General features: G+C 41.1%; 1 protein-coding gene across 1 annotated transcript in view; it reads right to left on the bottom strand.

Moving 5' to 3' along the window:
* LOC128733832 (zwei Ig domain protein zig-8) overlaps positions 1-19,423 on the bottom strand; it is a 127,998-nt gene that overhangs the window by 16,958 nt on the left and 91,617 nt on the right. The window contains exons 5-7 of the mRNA XM_053827649.1: positions 19,114-19,233; positions 18,904-19,006; positions 9,725-9,822 (exon numbers count right to left, since the gene is read on the bottom strand). Of these exons, the coding sequence (XP_053683624.1) occupies positions 9,725-9,822; positions 18,904-19,006; positions 19,114-19,233 (321 nt within the window). The remainder of the gene's footprint in view (positions 1-9,724; positions 9,823-18,903; positions 19,007-19,113; positions 19,234-19,423) is intronic.

Raw genomic sequence — 19,423 nt, 5'->3', positions numbered from 1 at the left:
ACAGCGGATTAGTGTCAACTGCAACCGGTTGTGGGAAGCCCCTAACGCGGCAACGGGTGGGCTACTTTCCACAAGTACCGGGATTCAGACGATCGGGGAAAAATGGGTAACTGATCTGACAGGAAAGTTATTTAGACGATTTTCTTTTATGTTTCCGTTTGTATATTTTTCTGTTTCGCATGTGGATGCCGGTGCACTTTCTCCGGATTATCTGCTTTTCGTAGTATTTCAATCGAAAAGTGACAGTTAAACGAAACTGGTTAGCACCGACGAAAGTTGTCGGAGTTGTTTGTTGAATTATAGGCAGACACATTATTTACCGCTCGGTAACCGTGTAGCTGAGAAACTTTGTACGCCTGCAAAAGGGTGCGTAACGACAAAATCATTATCCGAGTGAGAGAAAAGTTGAAATTGATGTCGATTCCATACACATCGGAATAGAAAAAGTTAACTTGTTTCGTTGTTGAGTGCTCGCTTGAATTAAGCTATCTCGTAGCTGGAATACTCCCGCTAGGGCAAAAGTATACACAAGAAAGCCTTCGGGACACGGAAGCAAATCTGTAATTATGTTTCGCCAGCTAATGCTCTCTGTTTGCGTTGTTGCGCCTCTTAGCAACTGGAATACAAATTGTTAGATATTTCCAAGAAACCTGCTTCCTCAAGTTAGCTGAGAGCATCCATTCCGGCTTACCGCCTTGATCATAGATGCCACTTAGTTTTTCTGGGATTCGATTTTTCGTCGGGCTACCAGGCCGACTGCAAATACCGCGAGCGCTTGATTGGTTTCGTGGGAATTTTGGTCGGAACTTTCATTTCCAGTCCAGTACCTGGAAGCCCATAGGCAGGCTGAGCAACTTTCAACTTCCGCTGCTAGGTCTTAGTGAAATAATTAGTTCGGATTTGTGTTTTCTGTGCCGGAGTAGCTATTACTTTATTGGATTTAGGACATAATTGGGATGTATTATTATCATATCAAATCATATTTATATAACAGTAGATGACAATAAATTGCTCTAACAGGTAGTACTCGTTTTAAATACTAAATCTCGTGGACGATATTCTAACAATGATACTGCTACATAGTTACACAACTCCAGTATTAGTAAAGGATTTTATTATTTAATTCTGCTAGAAGAAACTTTCTACTAAAGGAAAGAAATTCTGACCATGAAATCATCTGCATTCAAGTTGATAACATGGTAGGAGTTAATCTCCCAGTGTGAAATAAGAAAATTGTTTCGAGAGAGCCCTAGCAATCCATCTCACGGGCGGATGAGACACTAACGAGGACAAGTAATTCAATGGATGATACTTCCAAGCAACTAAGCGCTTCGTCCGTGTCCTCTGAGAACAACTCATATAAATAGTTGCTTTGAGATTAACTGGATTGATATGATGCTGATGTGAAAGCTATACGGTTTGAACGTGGTATTGCTTACCGCGTGTATTAGAAATTCAGAAGAGCTGAGAGAATATGCGTTGCGACCAAACATGTACGTTCGAGAGCTTTGAGTTTTAAAAAATAATTAATTCAACGTGAAATGGAGGAATGCGGTGGAGAAGAAACGATGGCAAGGTCTCCTTCTCCTGTACCAGTCGCTAATAAAACCTGAAGATGTTACTGCGGAAATCATCTCCAATGCAGAATGTTCTGATGCGGAGACAGTGAAAATGCTGAATACTTTTTATATATCATGTGAAAAGTGTTGAAGGAATCCATGACACGATTTCCTCATCAACCACAGAGCCAGCAAATGTGAACATGTTAATAGAGAACAATTTTGATGAGTTTCAATCGATGAGCATGGCAAAACTGAAAGAAACACAAGCATTTTTGGCGGACTGTGCTGACGTAGATAACATTACTGCAATCATGCAATGCGAATTGTGAGTGGTTCTCACCTTCCAGTGTGGTGTGTTCCCAGATCAGCGGAGGTTTGGTGAAAGAGCAACCAAACACTGTTTGGGTGATTCCGATGCCAAAAATCGCAAACTCGATAAAACCAGAAGATTAAAGATCGATAAACTTATTACCACTGTACGAGAATGTATTAGAAACGATCATGAAAGAGCAATTGATGGCGCTTGTAGAAAGTGCTGTACTACTATTGCAAGAACAGTTAGATTTCCGGAAGAACCATTCGTAGGAATCAGCTTCAATGGTTAAAGAAATGTATATCACCAGTGTATCCAGTAAACCTTGGTGTTTCACAAGGTAGTGTGCTTGGATCGCTGTTGTTTATTCTGTATATGAATGATGTGAAATAAATTTTGGAGAGAGTAGAAATCAATTGAGCACATTGATTATACCATCCGTAAGGCTGCTCGAAAATTTGGTGAGCTGTGAGAATCAATTGTTTCTTGACTACAAATGAAAATATTCTTATTTATAAGCCAATCATCGCCACCCACATTTTATGTCATAATATTTACTGTTTTTTGTATCAAAACAACAGAAGAAATAGATTGAGATTTTCCAGAATAAAGTTATGCGATTGATTTTGTGTTGTGAATTTGTGATCGACTAACACCAAAGATGTTGCATTGTTTAAAGTGGATGTCTATAAAGCATTGAATAGAGTATAATACGTTAGTTTTTGTGAATTGTGTTTGAGAGTTTGAAAGAATTAAAAGTTGTTTATAAGATATTACAAATAAGCCTTTAAGCCGAGTAATTCAAATCCATTCCAAAGAGCAGAGCCTAGTGTCGACTCAACTTAAAATTTATTAAATTCGATAGTCTAAATGAAAGAATTAGTTCCATAGATCAGAAACATACGCATTTCATCACTAAAGAGCTATCATTCAGTTAGCACCGATTGCGAACCGTATCAGTCCTTTCGCATGCTTGAGGTACAGTTTTTGTTCCTATCCCAATCTCGAGATCCAGTCCCACTATCGAGGTCAAGTCTCCTAATCTCCTATCTCGAGTCTCGAGTCCTAATCTCGAGATCTCTCTCTTAAACTCGAGGTCCATTCCATGTTGCAAGCTCGAGGTCCAGTCCCTGTCTCAATCTCAATGTTCAACCCAAATGTTCCCAATCTCTAAGATCAATTTCCAATCCCAATCTTGAGGTTTAGTCCCTATCTCAATCCAATTTCGAAGTCCAGTGCTTGTACCAATCTGTAGGTTTAGTTCCAGTCCCAATCTCGAGCACCAGTCTCAGTCCCAATCACGAGATCCAGTCCCTGTCTCGATTTGAGGTCCGGTCCCAGCTCAGATCTCTAGGTTCAGCGCCTGTCCCATTCTTGAGGTTCATCCTAGTCTCAGGTCCATTCTCTGTCCTATTCCCGAGGTTGAGTCTTAGTCCAAATTTCAAGGTGCAGTCCTTGTCCTAATGTCAAAGTTGAGTCCTTATCAATCTGGAGGCTCAGTCCTATTCGCCATCTCGAAGTCCGATCCTTTCCTATTCCAAGCTAGAAGTTCTGTCCCAACATGTCCAGTCTCAATCCCAAGCTGGAAGTCTAACGACAAAGTTCAATCCCAGTTCCATTCGCGAGGTCTAACCCCAGTCCCAATCTCGAGGTGCAGTTCCTGTCCCATTCTCGAGGTTAAGTCGCAGTCATAACCTTAAGGGCCGGGGAGCTTTGTAGCCGCAAGGTTACCGAGTCTGCTTTGACAAGCGAATGGCCATGGGTTCAAATCTCAGTAGAATCAGGCCATTCGATGTCAAGTGACTTTAGCATGGGTTTATTCTCAGACCCCTTATTTACCTTTCCTTTATGCTGATTTCTATATTTACCCACTGAGCCCTCTTGACAGTGCAAAAGTCCCTCCTATAGTTTAGTGTACTGGTTAGAGGAACGAATGAGTCCACGCCAGGGACGGCTATAACATGGGATAGTACTAGCAGCGAGGAATAAGTGGGTAAAGTAGATCAAGCTTTGAAGGTAGGGTAAACCTCAATACTCACAAGCACGCATAAAATTTGACAAGCATATCGGTCATTCAATAGCAATTACAGCAAAAAGAAATGCAGTGCAAGTCATACAGCAAACACCCGGGCGATATCACAATAGATCAACTCTACTGGTCGCAGTGATGAGTCCACACAGGAAAAAAAGGGCCGGTCCCAATCCCAATATTAAGCTTCAGCCTCAGTCCCAATCTCGAGATGTGGTCCCTACCCCGGCCTAGAGGGCCGGTCCCAATCCCAATGTCGAAGTTCAATCCCTGACCCATTCACGACGTTGAGTCGCTGTCATAATCTTAAGGTCCCAAACCAAATCTCGAGATTCAACCTCAGGCTTTGGAGCAAAGTTCATTCCCAGAGGTTCAATCCCATAGTCTTGAAGTCCATACATAATCCCAATATCACGGTCAGGTCTTAGTCTCAATCCTGAGATCCAGTCCCTGTCCTAAGTTTCGAAATGCGGTTCCAGCCTTAATATTAAGGTTCTGTCATTGTCTCATTCTTGAGACCCTGTCCCAGCCTCAGTTTCGAGGTACGGGCACAGTCCCCATGTCGAAGTTCAATCGCAGCCCCATTCTCAACGTTGAGTACCAGTCCGAATCTCAAGCGTCATGCCTTGTCCTATTCTCGAGGTTGAGTCCCATAACAATATCGAGAACTAGTCCCAATTACAAGTTCTAATCCCAGTCTCAACTTTGAATTCTAGTCCAAGTCCCACTCTCGAATTATAGTCAATACCTTATTCTCAAGGTTCAGTCGCAGTGCAACTCTTTAGATCCAATCCTAGTCCCCATTTCGAGGTTCAGTTTCTGTCCCATTCTCGAGGGGTTCCCTATCCATATCCAAATCTCAAGGTCCAACCCCAGTCATAATCACGAGGTCCTGGTCCCAGTCTCGAGATTCAGCCCCAGTCCCGAGGTTCAATCGCAGTTTCGAGGTCCAGTAGCAGTCGCGAGGCTCAATCGCAGTTCCGAGGTTCAGTCGCAGTCGCGAGGTTCAGTCGCAGTCGCAAGTTTCAGCACCATTCCCGAGGCTAAGTCCCAGTCTCAAGGTTGAGTCTCAGTCCCGAGGTTCAATCCCAGTCCCGAGGTTCATTCCCTTTCCCGAGGATTAGTCCCAGTCTCGAGGTTCAGTCCCAGTCCAGTGGTTCAGTCCCAGTCCCAAGGTTCATTCTCATTCCCGAGGTTCAGCCCTAGTCCCGATGTTCAGTCCCAGTCCCGAGTTTCATTCCCAGTCCCGAATTTAATTTCTATTCCCGACCTTCAGTTTCAGTCCCGAGGTTCAGTCCCAATCCGGAGATTCTGTCCCAGTCCCGAGGTTCAGTCCCAGTCCCGAAATTCTGTCCCAGTCCCGAGGTTCAGTCCCAGTCCCGAGATTCAGTCCCAGTCCCGAGGTTCAGTCCCAGTCCCGAGGTTCAGTCCCAGTCCCGAGGTACAGTCCCAGTCCCGAGGTTCAGTCCCAGTCCCGAGGTTCAGTCCCAGTCCCGAGGTTCAGTCCCAGTCCCGAGGTTCAGTCCCAGTCCCGAGGTTCAGTCCCAGTCCCGAGGTTCAGTCCCAGTCCCGAGGTTCAGTCCCAGTCCCGAGGTTCAGTCTCAGTCCCGAGGTTCAGTCCCAGTCCCGAGGTTCAGTCCCAGTCCCGAGGTTCAGTCCCAGTCCCAGTCCCGAGGTTCAGTCCCAGTCCTGAGGATCAGTCCCAGTCCCGAGGTTCAGTCCCAGTCCCGAGGTTCAGTCCCAGTCCCGAGGTTCAGTCCCAGTCCCGAGGTTCAGTCCCAGTCCCGAGGTTCAGTCCCAGTCCCGAGGTTCAGTCTCAGTCCCGAGGTTCAGTCCCAGTCCCGAGGTTCAGTCCCAGTCCCGAGGTTCAGTCCCAGTCCCAGTCCCGAGGTTCAGTCCCAGTCCTGAGGATCAGTCCCAGTCCCGAGGTTCAGTCCCAGTCCCGAGGTTCAGTCCCAGTCCCGAGGTTCAGTCCCAGTCCCGAGGTTCAGTCCCAGTCCCGAGGTTCAGTCCCAGTCCCGAGGTTCAGTCTCAGTCCCGAGGTTCAGTCCCAGTCCCGAGGTTCAGTCCCAGTCCCGAGGTTCAGTCCCAGTCCCGAGGTTCAGTCCCAGTCCCGAGGTTCAGTCCCATTCCCGAGGTTCAGTCTCAGTCCCGAGGTTCAGTCCCAGTCCCGAGGTTCAGTCCCAGTCTCGAGGTTCAGTCCCAGTCCTGAGGATCAGTCCCAGTCCCAGTCCTAGTCCCAGTCCCAGTCCCAGTCCCAGTCCCAGTCCCAGTCCCAGTCCCAGTCCCAGTCCCAGTCCCAGTCCCAGTCCCAGTCCCAGTCCCAGTCCCAGTCCCAGTCCCAGTCCCAGTCCCAGTCCCAGTCCCAGTCCCAGTCCCAGTCCCAGTCCCAGTCCCAGTCCCAGTCCCAGTCCCAGTTCCAGTTCCAGTCCCAGTTCCAGTTCCAGTTCCAGTTCCAGTTCCAGTTCCAGTTCCAGTTCCAGTTCCAGTTCCAGTTCCAGTTCCAGTTCCAGTTCCAGTTGCAGTTCCAGTTCCAGTTCCAGTTCCAGTTCCAGTTCCAGTTCCAGTTCCAGTTCCAGTTCCAGTTCCAGTTCCAGTTCCAGTTCCAGTTCCAGTTCCAGTTCCAGTTCCAGTTCCAGTTCCAGTTCCAGTTCCAGTTCCAGTTCCAGTTCCAGTTCCAGTTCCAGTTCCAGTTCCAGTTCCAGTTCCAGTTCCAGTTCCAGTTCCAGTTCCAGTTCCAGTTCCAGTTCCAGTTCCAGTTCCAGTTCCAGTTCCAGTTCCAGTTCCAGTTCCAGTTCCAGTTCCAGTTCCAGTTCCAGTTCCAGTTCCAGTTCCAGTTCCAGTTCCAGTTCCAGTTCCAGTTCCAGTTCCAGTTCCAGTTCCAGTTCCAGTTCCAGTTCCAGTTCCAGTTCCAGTTCCAGTTCCAGTTCCAGTTCCAGTCCCAGTCCCAGTCCCAGTCCCAGTGCTATTCATTCTTGCACTTGTTTGAGAAATTTCAGAAAAATTTTTGGGTTTAAAAATAAAAATTGTCAACCAGGTTGGTTGAGAATTGTTAAATACAAACAATTCGTAGAAAATAACTGCCACTGACGGAAGAATAAGTAACAATATTCACAAAAATTACACTGGGCAATAATCTTGCAAGAAACGGGTGAATATGAGAAAATATGCTTTTTGCCACATATTATGCCTCCGTCTGTCACTACGTTCTTCGATAATTAAATTAATCTGCATTTCCGGACAGAAAATCTGGTTCGAATTCGTGTTGTTATCTGCGGTTTAGGCTTGATTTGCTCTTTTTTCTTCGTTTTTGCTCTTTTAACTACAACACCTCAGCCAACCGGAATTTATGGGAACAGCAAAAGAGGCGTATAAAGCAAATGTAGAGTTCCCAAGCTACAATGTGAGTTTCATTGTACTCTTATGGTGGTCTTCAAGATCATTTTTGTTCTTAAATACCATCATAAGGGTGTAATAAAACCCAAATTGTTACTTGGGTTGGTTGATATCTATTGTTGAAGGAAGTTGAAAGAAGTAAAGATAAAAATCTTTTGTACTTATGGCGTTATAGAGCTACAATGTCGGTGGTAGCTTAAGGTGAAGGTCGTCAGAGTCCAGTTACTTTTTTACTGATTTCAGTACTTATTCCCACTATCGTTTTGTTGAGAATGGAGTTGCTAGTAGTAGGTAATAATCTGTTATAAACAATTATGAAACGTAGAATCGCGTATCTATTTTTGCTGTTGAACTAGATCTGACAGTAGTTCTATCACATAAAATGTTGTTTACGGTGAATTTTATTATCAGTGAATTTTATAAGTATATTATCGACACTCTACGACCTTTAATAGCCTTTTAATAGCGAAAATAATTGGTCAATTTCATGCTCATTTGAGCATTTACTCATTGGGATTTACGTTGACATCATTCCATATAAACGTCCGTTCCCTTGGCAACGTACAGCAACGACGGTCGCGGATTCGAAATTGCAATCGAACGAAGTGAAGTTTCTCCTATCAATTCAAGTGAACAATTTGGGCAAAATGATTATAATATCTCTCTAAATAACTGTTCGGTTGGTAAATTAAAGTTTTTTGTGCCTCAAGTTAAGTGTCGCGAGTGATTTGACGATTGAAACGGCTGAAAAAAGTTAATGAAAAACCGACGGCGAAAAAGTGAAAATATAGGGATGAATATTGATTGGTCACTAATCTCAGTATTTAGTTTGGATATACGGCTTTTGCAGTCTACGAAAATGATTTTAAAACGATATTTGCTAGATTTCCTTTGAAAAAGGCCGAAATCAACGGCCGAAACATCGGATATACAACAAATATCGTTTTGAAATCATTTTCGTAGACTGCAAAAGTCGTATTTCTAAACCAAATACTATTCTCAGTATTTAGTTAATGATCGAAAAAGTATTAGAACTTATGGAATGCAATGTTTAGTGCTTCGAGTTGCAAGATCTTATTACGGTTAGCAGGTTAGTTGAACTAATTTTATATTTTTGTGATGGTTTCCCGAGTCTATGCGAGCATGTTGGTACACTGAAGAAGGGAAGGGAAGGGTGATATTCGGTGCCAAGCTGACTGCCATAAATGGACTCTGACGACCTTGTCGTTAAAGAGCGCTCTCTTTTATTATCAGCGAGGTAGCAGTTCCACAACGTCATAAATACAAAAGGTAAAACTACATGTTCTTCAACAATATTGTAGACAATAGTTAGCTCTACAATTACCCTATACACCACTTTTTCGAACTCTGTTTGGCTGAAGCGCTGTAGTCAAAAGGGTAAAAACGAAGTAAAAAGTGCTAATTAAGCATACTGTGGGGACGCATGGCTATTTATAACGATGATTTACGGGTGCGTTGATTAGATGGAACCGCATGGTTATTTGTGATAGGGTGATCTCGACAGCATGAGGGTCATTTCTTGATGTTTGGTACCAGCATTGTTTAGTGTTAACAGCAGCAATAGCCTTTAATTTTAGAACAACCCTGTTGTTTGTAAACACTCAATTGGTGCGGTATGATTTTCTGATTACCTATTAATTTGATTACGATTACAAAAGCACGCTAATCATCAGTTAGGCTATATGCATAGGAGATAAAATTAGATGGTTTTATTCATTATTAATTTTTTTCTTCTGTTTAACGTGGTTTTTATGCTATGGAAATAAAATTTACACTACGCGCCAGCATTTTAATTTATACTTTAACCGCTTACAGAGGGTTGAAGGGTTTTCAACCATTATTGCTCATACTGTTAGGGCAATCTTACTTTGCGACTAAGGTGTATTTAGTCTTGATGGGGGGTATAGACTTTTGTCTGGCAGTACAAGTATTTTTCCGAGAATGAAGAACATAATTTTTTGCATACCAGATGAAAAACCATCAAAAAAATGTCATTAGAATGATATCATAATATCCTGACGGTTAGATAGGTAGAGCCTTTTTGATTATTTCATTATTTTGTGGTTAACAAAAGTCATTCTCAGTCTGAAGTTCAATAGAACTGAAATTCCAACAAAACAAGCGTGTTAATATTAAAAATCATTAGTAAGTTTTGAATGATTTTCGGAAACCACAAATAGCATTTCATTTTAATATAATTAACTTTCATCCTCAGCCCGGATTCAGTTTCATTACGTTTTGTTTTCCAAAAATTCCAATTTAATTCCACTGCTGTTAGTACGCACGTGGTGGTGCGGCGGCAGTGGCATTCATTCAGTCGATTTCCTTGGAAACGACCTCACCGGTACCACGTTTAGTCGTAAATATTATTTGTTAATTAAAATTCGTACTGATATAACTTACCACTAATTACATGTGCATACACGCTGGATGATTTGGCCATGGTTGGCACACACGTGTAGTTGCCGGTGTCGCCCTGCACCGCTCGTTTTATCTTTAGCCTGTTGGGCGGATGCAGCGGGTGGGATTATTGTTTCCCAGTTTTTAGTCATCAAGCAAGCAGCAGCAGCAGCAGCAGCGAGCAGCAAAATCCGGTTAAGGATGACAGCATACACGGGCAAAAGTTGTAGGGGTTTCGGTTCGCCGGAAGGGTCCGTTGGTTGGTCGTTCGGTCGGATAGCAGGAAGTTAGACAATGGCATTTCGAGACAGAAAGAGAGGAAAAGAAAATGCTACATTAGAAAGTTGTATCACCAGTTGGGGGCGATGTAAAACGAACAAAGCGACGATCGCATTGTACACGCTTTGCATACGAACGAGTTATACTTTTGCACTTCTGGAACGCTGCCGCCGGCCGGGTAGGATAGGAAAAAAAGAGAAGCATTCGGTCTCTGCTTTATTGTGAACGGAAGTCTTTGCCGGTTTGTGGAGAACGATGACAGTGCAGAGGAGTCCTGCCGACGGCGAATGTACCGGATGCAAGATGAGTTATTGTGTGAGGTCGACAGGAAGATGGGAAGGAAATTTATAAGATCTTTCTCATTTAGCTTCGTATTTTCATTCATTCCATTGCCTGACAACAGCTTTCAGCAAGCTTTGTCCTGTTTCGCCGAGCGTAGGGAAAAGTCAATGTTTCTACTTGAGCCCAGTAATGTATTACACACGAAGACGCCTCCTCGGGGGTGGGATCGTCTGGGGTAATATCTGCAATAACAATGGACGAAACCCGCACCTGAGCATAATATATCTAGCATTTTTCAAAAGTTTTTTAGTCTATGCTAACAATAATAGACATGTGGGGAAACTTTCGGAAAAGGAAAACAGATATTTATGATTGGAAGAAACTTAAATAGAATCGCAAAGCATTATTTCATTGGAAGACGAACTAAGAGATGAAATCGCCATCTTCAGACCAGTCAGTCGAGAAGCTAACGACGGTCCGTATGTATGCATGGAAGAATGTAATAATCTCGCCGATTTAGGTCGCACGAAGCCGGCCCGGCCCGTTGCCGGAAGCTCTCGTAGACTCTTGAGATGTTTCACATCCCTTTCAACTAAAGTGAGTGCACTTGTGCGACTGCAAAATGTGAATCTTTTATCGTTCCACTTTGCCCTGTCGCATGTGCAATCTTGCCTGACAGAAATTCTCTGTAGCATGAACATTCTTAACATGACAAGAACCGTTATGCCTCTTCTCGGATGACATCAAGTCGGAAATGAAAAGCAGACGAGTTTCCAGTCAACAACCATCAACGGCAACGGCTGCGGCAGCAGGGCGCAAATCAGATTAACTGAATGTTCAACCGGCCACACTTCTAGTCATTACTTGCGTCATTACGGTTAACTACTGTTTTGGTGCGAAAAAGCCGATGCAGTAATTATGTTTCAAGAGTCAATAGGGCAACGCAAGCTGATTGCTAGGTAAGTGGGATTTAATTTTTGCTGTCCAAAAGTCATGCTAGGACAAAACCTGCTATTGCATCCTCATTGTGTGACCGCCAGAAGACTGGCATAAATTTCAAACAATCAAAAGTTTTGAACGGTTCAAATCTTTACAATGTAATTAAACTGGAGCTGTCAAGAGATGCCGTACGGTACCACCACCGTTTGGAAATAGGTTAATATTTTAACCAGTCCATTCAACTGTGAACCACCGAGAAACCAGAGGATTACTCGGTGAAACAAAACTTTATTCAACTCCGTGCTCTTATTCCGTAGTTCATCCCAGTCTCATTTTGCTTGTGACGTCGCAGAAAGTTATTTATTTATGGGTTCGTGTCTACCGGGCTGGTAGAGAGCATAAAGAACGCCGTGCAGAATATTCACTACTAATGATTACTTACTTTGGGAAAGTTTTCAGCACCACCGCAAAGCCGTGTGGAAGGTAAAGCAGTACGAAAGGGGGTCGGGGGGATTCAATTCCTCCTCTCGAAGAAGAAAAGAAGAATATTTTTTTGTGTTTCAGAGTTTAACCTCATTAGATTTTACGCTCTGAAGTTTGTTCGAAATTCTCGTTCCATCACAAGAGCGCTTGTTTAACGACAATAGAGCTTATTTAACACACATTGTTGGAGTGAAAAACTGGATCCAATTTTGAAACGACGCCGTAGCGAAACTTAATATTACGATAGTTTATTTTAATCTGCTCGAAAAAGTTGACACATTCAGTGCAGTTTTTAGGTAGTATTCTTTTATCTGTCAGCCCTTGGACATGACTACTGAACTGCTGACAGTGTTTGTCTTTTTTAGCTTTCTACCCTTCAAAACAATTCATTCATGAATTGCAGTGCTGAATGATTGCTTGACTAATCTGTCAGTCAATTTCTTTCTTTCTCTTGATTGATATTTCAAATCTCAAAGTTTAGTTTCTCAAACTGCCTGTTTTTAAGAATCAACCAATCCCTGGCTGAAGGAAATTAATTAAAACTTCGGAGCAATGTTTACATTTAATGTAATTCCATTGGCCGTTGTCGGCAATTCAAAATGAATGAATAATTTACATTTAAATTCATTTACTCCTGTCGAGAATGAATGAATGTAGAGAACAACATGAACTTGAATGCAAGAGGTTCGCTCGAATCGTTGGTTTCAAGTTGGCAATGCTGAATTCATTCCATCTGTACTAGAAACAGCAAAGAATAAGTAGTATATTGCAGCAGTATATTTTGTTTAAGCAACTGGTTTTCAAAAATTGTAAAATTTTGATGGCGCGCTAATTTTACCCACTTATTATTCCAATATGCATGATAAAATTTAATACGCATATGCTGCACAACTAGGAAAACTGCTGAAAATTTATTATATATTCATTCGAATATTCGTCATATGCTGGAATCCCAGCTAGGCAGTGCTTGCTAGATAGAGTCAGTAGGCTTGTTACTGTACTCTAACAGCCGGCTGCGAAGTCTGTCGATAAAGAAGGGTAATGTCTAAGCCCATAACTTTGCTTTTTTCATTCGAATATTTTATTATAATCGCTGTAAATCAAATTGATCAGGACGATCTGACAGTAAAACTTTACCTTTTCTGCTCATTGCTATATATTAGAATTGGAACTTAGGAACGAAAACGAAAGAGTAAGTTTCAGAATTTTTTCGAAACAGGAAATGAGAAAGAAAAATTGACAAGGAAAACAAAACAAGATATAGAAACAGGGATGCAACTCTTGTATTGGAATAGAAATCGGAATCAGTTTTCCCAAGTGGAACAATTGGAAAATGAAACCAGTAGATTTTAAATGAGAAAGCGGGCGTATGGAAACGCAGTACTAAACAGTAATTGGGAACTAAAAATTATGGAATGGAAAAAAGTCGAAAAGTTGTTAAGAGAAATGAGAAAAAGATATACGAAGAAGAGAATTCTGAAAGCAAAAAGAGAAAGTGAGTTGGTTTGGGAATATAGAAAGCAAGCTTTGAGTTAAGACTTTGTGTCTTTAAGACTTGACCCTTCTTTATCGACAAACTTCGCAGTCGGTTATTAGAGTACAGGACAATTACGGGGCTAGTGCTATGATACTACTGACTCTAGCAGTACCGCCAAACCGAGATTCGAACATATGACGTCTGGCTTGTTAGACCAGCATCGTACTTCGTAGCTGACTGGGCGGTAGGGAAAATGAGTTAAATGGAAATGTGAACGGAAAGCGCGAATGCGACGTCAGGACAGAAAAATACAAAGAAAATGCGTTGGTGCGCTCAATCTTAGAGACTGCCTGTGCTGTATGGGATCCATTCTACGACAACTGGATAAAACAGATTGAACGCGTACAGAAACACTTTATTCTTAGAATCTGCCGTACTCTACCATGGAGAAATCAAGACAGCTTACCTTCTTATGCTGACCTTTGCCTACTGATAGGAATTAAATCCCTTGAACAACGACGTAAAGACATCATGGCTCAAATGGCTCATAAGATTCTCAATGGAAGCTACGACTGCCCAACAATTCTCTCAATGCTTCAACTACATTGCCCTCTTCGTCCACAACGCCATCAACGTCTGCTTCGGTTGAACGCGCATCGCACAAACTACGGTCAGCATGAACCTATTCGTCGACTGGCTATAGCATACAATCGGTCTGAACATGCCTTAAATTTTTAAGTTTTGATTTTCTGTAGACTTTTGTTAATGTTTTGCCTTTCTACTATATAAATATATAGTATAAAGGTATAGAAATCACTTGGAAAACCGGAAATGGAAAGAAGGTCCTGCGGGCCGAATGTTATATACCATTCGACTCAGTTTCGAAAACTGAGCATTTTCTGTGTGTGTGTATGTATGTGTGTGTGTGTGTGTGTGTGTATGTAACGCTTTTAATCTCACTCACTTTTCTCGGAGATGGCTGGACCGATTTTAATGTTCTTAGTGTCAAATGAAAGGTCTAGGTGTCCCATTGGTCGCTATTGAATTTCATACTGATCGGACTTTTAGTTCAAAAGTTATGTATAAAAATACGAAAAATATGGGACTTCATTATCTCATAGATCCCTTAACCGATTTGAACAAAATTGATTGCATATGAAAGGGGAACCTTACAAACCCTTAACTTCCAAATTTCATGATGATTGGACTTGTAGTTTGAAAGTTACATAAAGAAATGTGAAAAAATAGTATTTAAAACATATTTTTGTAACATTTAAGAATTAATTCAATGAAAAACATCACACATTTTATTATTATTTGAAAATTACTGCTGAGATCTATCAAACGAAAACGAGTTATTTAAAATCGGACGGTTCATTCAAAAGTTATTCAAACTTTAACACTTAAGCACCGTATATTAAACCGTTAAAACGTGTGAAATCAAAACGTATCAATCAAATGTTGATTGTATTCAATGTATGAGATGTGTGTGTGATGTATGTATGTATGTATGTATGTATGTATGTATGTATGTATGTATGTATATATGTATGTATGTATGTATGTATGTATGTATGTATGTATGTATGTATATGTGATGACATTTTACAATGAAATTCAAGAAAAGTGAGAAACATGTCAATAGTCAGAAGTTTTTGAAGCCTCTTCGTGGAATACGAACTCTGAAATAAAAGAAAAGAAAAAAACTTTTACCGACTAAATTCCACTATTTAATATTTATTCGCGAGAGATACGTATACGCTTTGAAATAAGACACTGATGAAGCCTGCACGTCGTAGGCGAACTACGTATCTGTCGCAAATAAATATTAAACAGCGGGATTCAATTGCAAAGTTTTTTCTTTTCTTTGATTTTAGATTTCAATTGTCATTTTCTTCACTTGCTGTTACTCACAATTGTACACGAAAAGCAAAAAGCGGAGAAAAGCAGTTAATTTAAGTATATAAGTATAGTGGTGTATAGGATCAAAATACTAGTGAGTTGATTTTTCCAAAAAAATTTATACAAATTTTGCGCATCAATAGATACTCTTTTCAATCCATAGATACTAGAGCTTAGAAATGTTACATGAAAAATAGGAAGTAAACGTTGCACGGTAGTAATTTTGTAAGATTTGTTTTCGTTAGTGACATTTTGTAGCCGTCGCGGACCGATTCTGATGAAGCGTGTAGCTTAAGCGCCACTCCTTACGGAGGCTACCGCCAAGATTTATTTGCCCGGATGAGACTGCTTGCTGTGCAAGTCGTAAATCGCTAAACTAAATATAACTTTATATTGCTGTAACGTGCAACGGATACAATTTTAAAGGACAGATGTCTTATGTCATGTATCATGTTTTAATAAATAAATCAAAAATGACAAGCACTGGACATCATATCGATCATATTTCCCAGTCTCAAGCATGTTTATGGCGCAGCTTTTGCACTATTTTTCGACCTCATCTTGTTTTCCTAACCCTCTAACATTGTAAAAACGTTGCGATCAAGCTAATCAAGACTTCATGAAAGTAAATTCAAAAGAAGCTTAAGTTTTGATTTTCATGCAAAAATATTTATCTGAAGGAGCGCCAGCTAAGGAAAAGTTCAATTTCTCTTTTTCATATCTATCTAATGCTCTATTCAGTTATTTTTTCTAATTCTGATATATCGCAAAATTGAAGCCAAACAAACTAATAGTAAAATTTTGAGATTAATCATTTTGTTGTCGATATCCTTTTTCTTCAAAAGCGAAGTATAATAATAATTTTTCTGAACTCTTGTTTTTTTCAAAGATGCTAACTTTTGAGCGCATGGTATTAATATCAAAATATCAAAAAATCTGCTATGAACACATATTTCATATTGTCAATTCAAAACAAGTTTCGTATGTGGCTCTGAAGCCCAAAAGTTAAGGCCGACCGATTATAAAACTAAATAAGGTGTTCATCAAGTAACATAAATGACGCTTACAAGTATTTACGCACCCAAGGAAAGAAAATATAATTATTCTACGCAATACGTTGTGAATTTTACTGGTAAATAAGGATTTTGAGGAATACGGAACGGATATGTAAAAATATAGTCAAGTTAATTATAGATGTTCCTGAGAAATTAAATAATGATTATTGTTGCAGTAGAAAGGCTAGGTCACGCCGCTAGGTGGATTAATTCGGGTTTTTGATATAATTATGTATTTAGTGTTTAGTTTTGTTAGCCATAGAACCTTTTAAGAAAAGATGTTGGGTTTTTGTGCCGGCTTGAAAACTGCCATGTGTGCATTTCAAGGCGGCTTTTCCCAATCAACAACATTATTCATTAAGACATTTCTGTCGGATGAATTATACAAATAAATAACAAATAATAACAAATAAAAGTAAACATTCTGGCACAGGTGAATCATTAAAGGAAAATAAACGTAAAGAAAAGAAAGAATAAAGAAAAGCGGCAAAAAATTTTTGGGGCCATACTAACTGAGAAAAAAAATCCCAAGTGACAAATAAAAATATGGGTCTAAAATTTACTGCAAAGAAATTAGTCCACAAAATTGGAATCAAATCGGAGCATTTTTCAATTTCGATGTATTTTTTCATAAAATTGCTGAGTTGATATGCATTATAGCATTATTATGATACGCATTGGCTTGATATGAATAAAATGAGTCCTATGCGTTGCACTGAAGTAATATTTTGTTTTTTAAGTATTTTAGAGTAATTTATTTTTTATTTTCCAAATATGTCTACAAAAATTTTCGAAAGGGTAGAAAAAATCGGTAAACCACTGTACTCGAAAGAACAAATCGTGTAAAAAATTAATTAAAAGTAATAAAGAAAAATTGAATATAAGATGATAAAAAAATGAGCAAAAATATTATGAAACTGGTTTAAAATGAAAATGAATACGGAAAACGTCCAAAATGTGTACAAACATGAAATATCAGATGGCTAATTGGATGCTCAATCGGATATTGGGAGCATATTAGTGGTTCAGGTCCTCTCAAGAAAAACTAACAAACCTTCAAATGAAGCAAAAATGTCGCTCAAACTTTTAAATTAAAAAAAAAAAACACCAGAAACAAGGAATATGGTGATAAAAACTTAAATGGAAGAACTACGATTATTTCTACAACCTGGAATTGGGATTGGGATTGGGATTGGGATTGGGATTGGGATTGGGATTGGGATTGGGATTGGGATTGGGATTGGGATTGGGATTGGGATTGGGATTGGGATTGGGATTGGGATTGGGATTGGGATTGGGATTGGGATTGGGATCGGGATCGGGATTGGGATTGGGATTGGGATTGGGATTGGGATTGGGATTGGGATTGGGATTGGGATTGGGATTGGGATTGGGATTGGGATTGGGATTGGGATTGGGATTGGGATTGGGATTGGGATTGGGATTGGGATTGGGATTGGGATTGGGATTGGGATTGGGATTGGGATTGGGATTGGGATTGGGATTGGGATTGGGATTGGGATTGGGATTGGGATTGGGATTGGGATTGGGATTGGGATTGGGATTGGGATTGGGATTGGGATTGGGATTGGGATTGGGATTGGGATTGGGATTGGGATTGGGATTGGGATTGGGATTGGGATTGGGATTGGGATTGGGATTGGGATTGGGATTGGGATTGGGATTGGGATTGGGATTGGGATTGGGATTGGGATTGGGATTGGGATTGGGATTGGGATTGGGATTGGGATTGGGATTGGGATTGGGATTGGGATTGGGATTGGGATTGGGATTGGGATTGGGATTGGGATTGGGATTGGGATTGGGATTGGGATTGGGATTGGGATTGGGATTGGGATTGGGATTGGGATTGGGATTGGGATTGGGATTGGGATTGGGATTGGGATTGGGATTGGGATTGGGATTGGGATTGGGATTGGGATTGGGATTGGGATTGGGATTGGGATTGGGATTGGGATTGGGATTGGGATTGGGATTGGGATTGGGATTGGGATTGGGATTGGGATTGGGATTGGGATTGGGATTGGGATTGGGATTGGGATTGGGATTGGGATTGGGATTGGGATTGGGATTGGGATTGGGATTGGGATTGGGATTGGGATTGGGATTGGGATTGGGATTGGGATTGGGATTGGGATTGGGATTGGGATTGGGATTGGGATTGGGATTGGTATTTCGATACTTGTCAAACTAGTACCAAAATCTGCAAAAACAACGGAATTTTCGAGTTTCCACCACTACAGGTACTACCAGTACTACTGGAGCATCTACCCTATACTCCTTAGTTTCATGTTGAAAAGTAGAATCACTGACAGGGAACAGCATAGGACTATCGGAAACAATAGTGATAGTTCAGGTAAGTATAATATAACAATAAAGTTATTCAATATAACTACGACATATGAAGAAGATCTATGATGAATTCTTAACACATTTTCAGTATAACAAATTGTATAACAAATTCGTACATCTTAACTTTTGAATAAGTGCATTTAAAAAATTTCCTATTGACCACCCTACTAAAACGTCCCCAAGAAGCAGATAAAGTATTAGTCCACAGCTTTGCTCTGTCAATTACATTCGGAGGTGCGAGCTCGCACCATTCAGAGCGCCTACGACGTGTTTACCGAGCAAGTCACATTCCAAATTGCTGTCGCAGGGAAACATTTCAACGTCCGTCGCTGTGTCACGCCATTCACACTGTGCTGGTTGTTGGTAGGTGTAGGTAGGTAGGTCCAACTCACCTGGACGTCAATCCATCCGTCCAGTCAGTTTCCACGGTGATCCTCTGGTTCTCACTCGTATGGATGCTGTTCTCCTGAATGGTGGATTCTATCAGCGTGTTGCCTAGAGAAGCGTAAGAGACGTGGATTGAAAGGAAGAAGAAGAAAAAAAGAACACAGCCTCAAACATCAAGCTGGCAGCCAGAGCGACAAGGACGATTTCCACCATACCTTTGTACCAGAACACCGTGCCCAGGTCATGTGGTCCCTGTTGAATGACGCAAGTCATGATGATTTCGCTGCCCGATTTCACAAATATGTCCGACGGTCCCAATATCCGCGCTCGCAGTTCTGTGAACAAATTGACCGAAAAGAAGGACAATAATGAAATTGATTGTTTTTATTGTTTTTGTTTTCTTCCATCATATTGCTTTTTTCTCTTGCAAACGACTCTCTACACCCGCCCAAACGCACATCACAAGGATGGTCTTAACGAAAGAAGCAACGCCCACCCGATGGGACTCGCCGGGTATGAGTGATA

Source organism: Sabethes cyaneus, chromosome 2 (assembly GCF_943734655.1).
Source record: "Sabethes cyaneus chromosome 2, idSabCyanKW18_F2, whole genome shotgun sequence".
Lineage (NCBI taxonomy): Eukaryota > Metazoa > Arthropoda > Insecta > Diptera > Culicidae > Sabethes > Sabethes cyaneus.
Note: the sequence above shows the minus strand (reverse complement) of the source record. Positions and strands in the feature narration are given on the sequence as shown.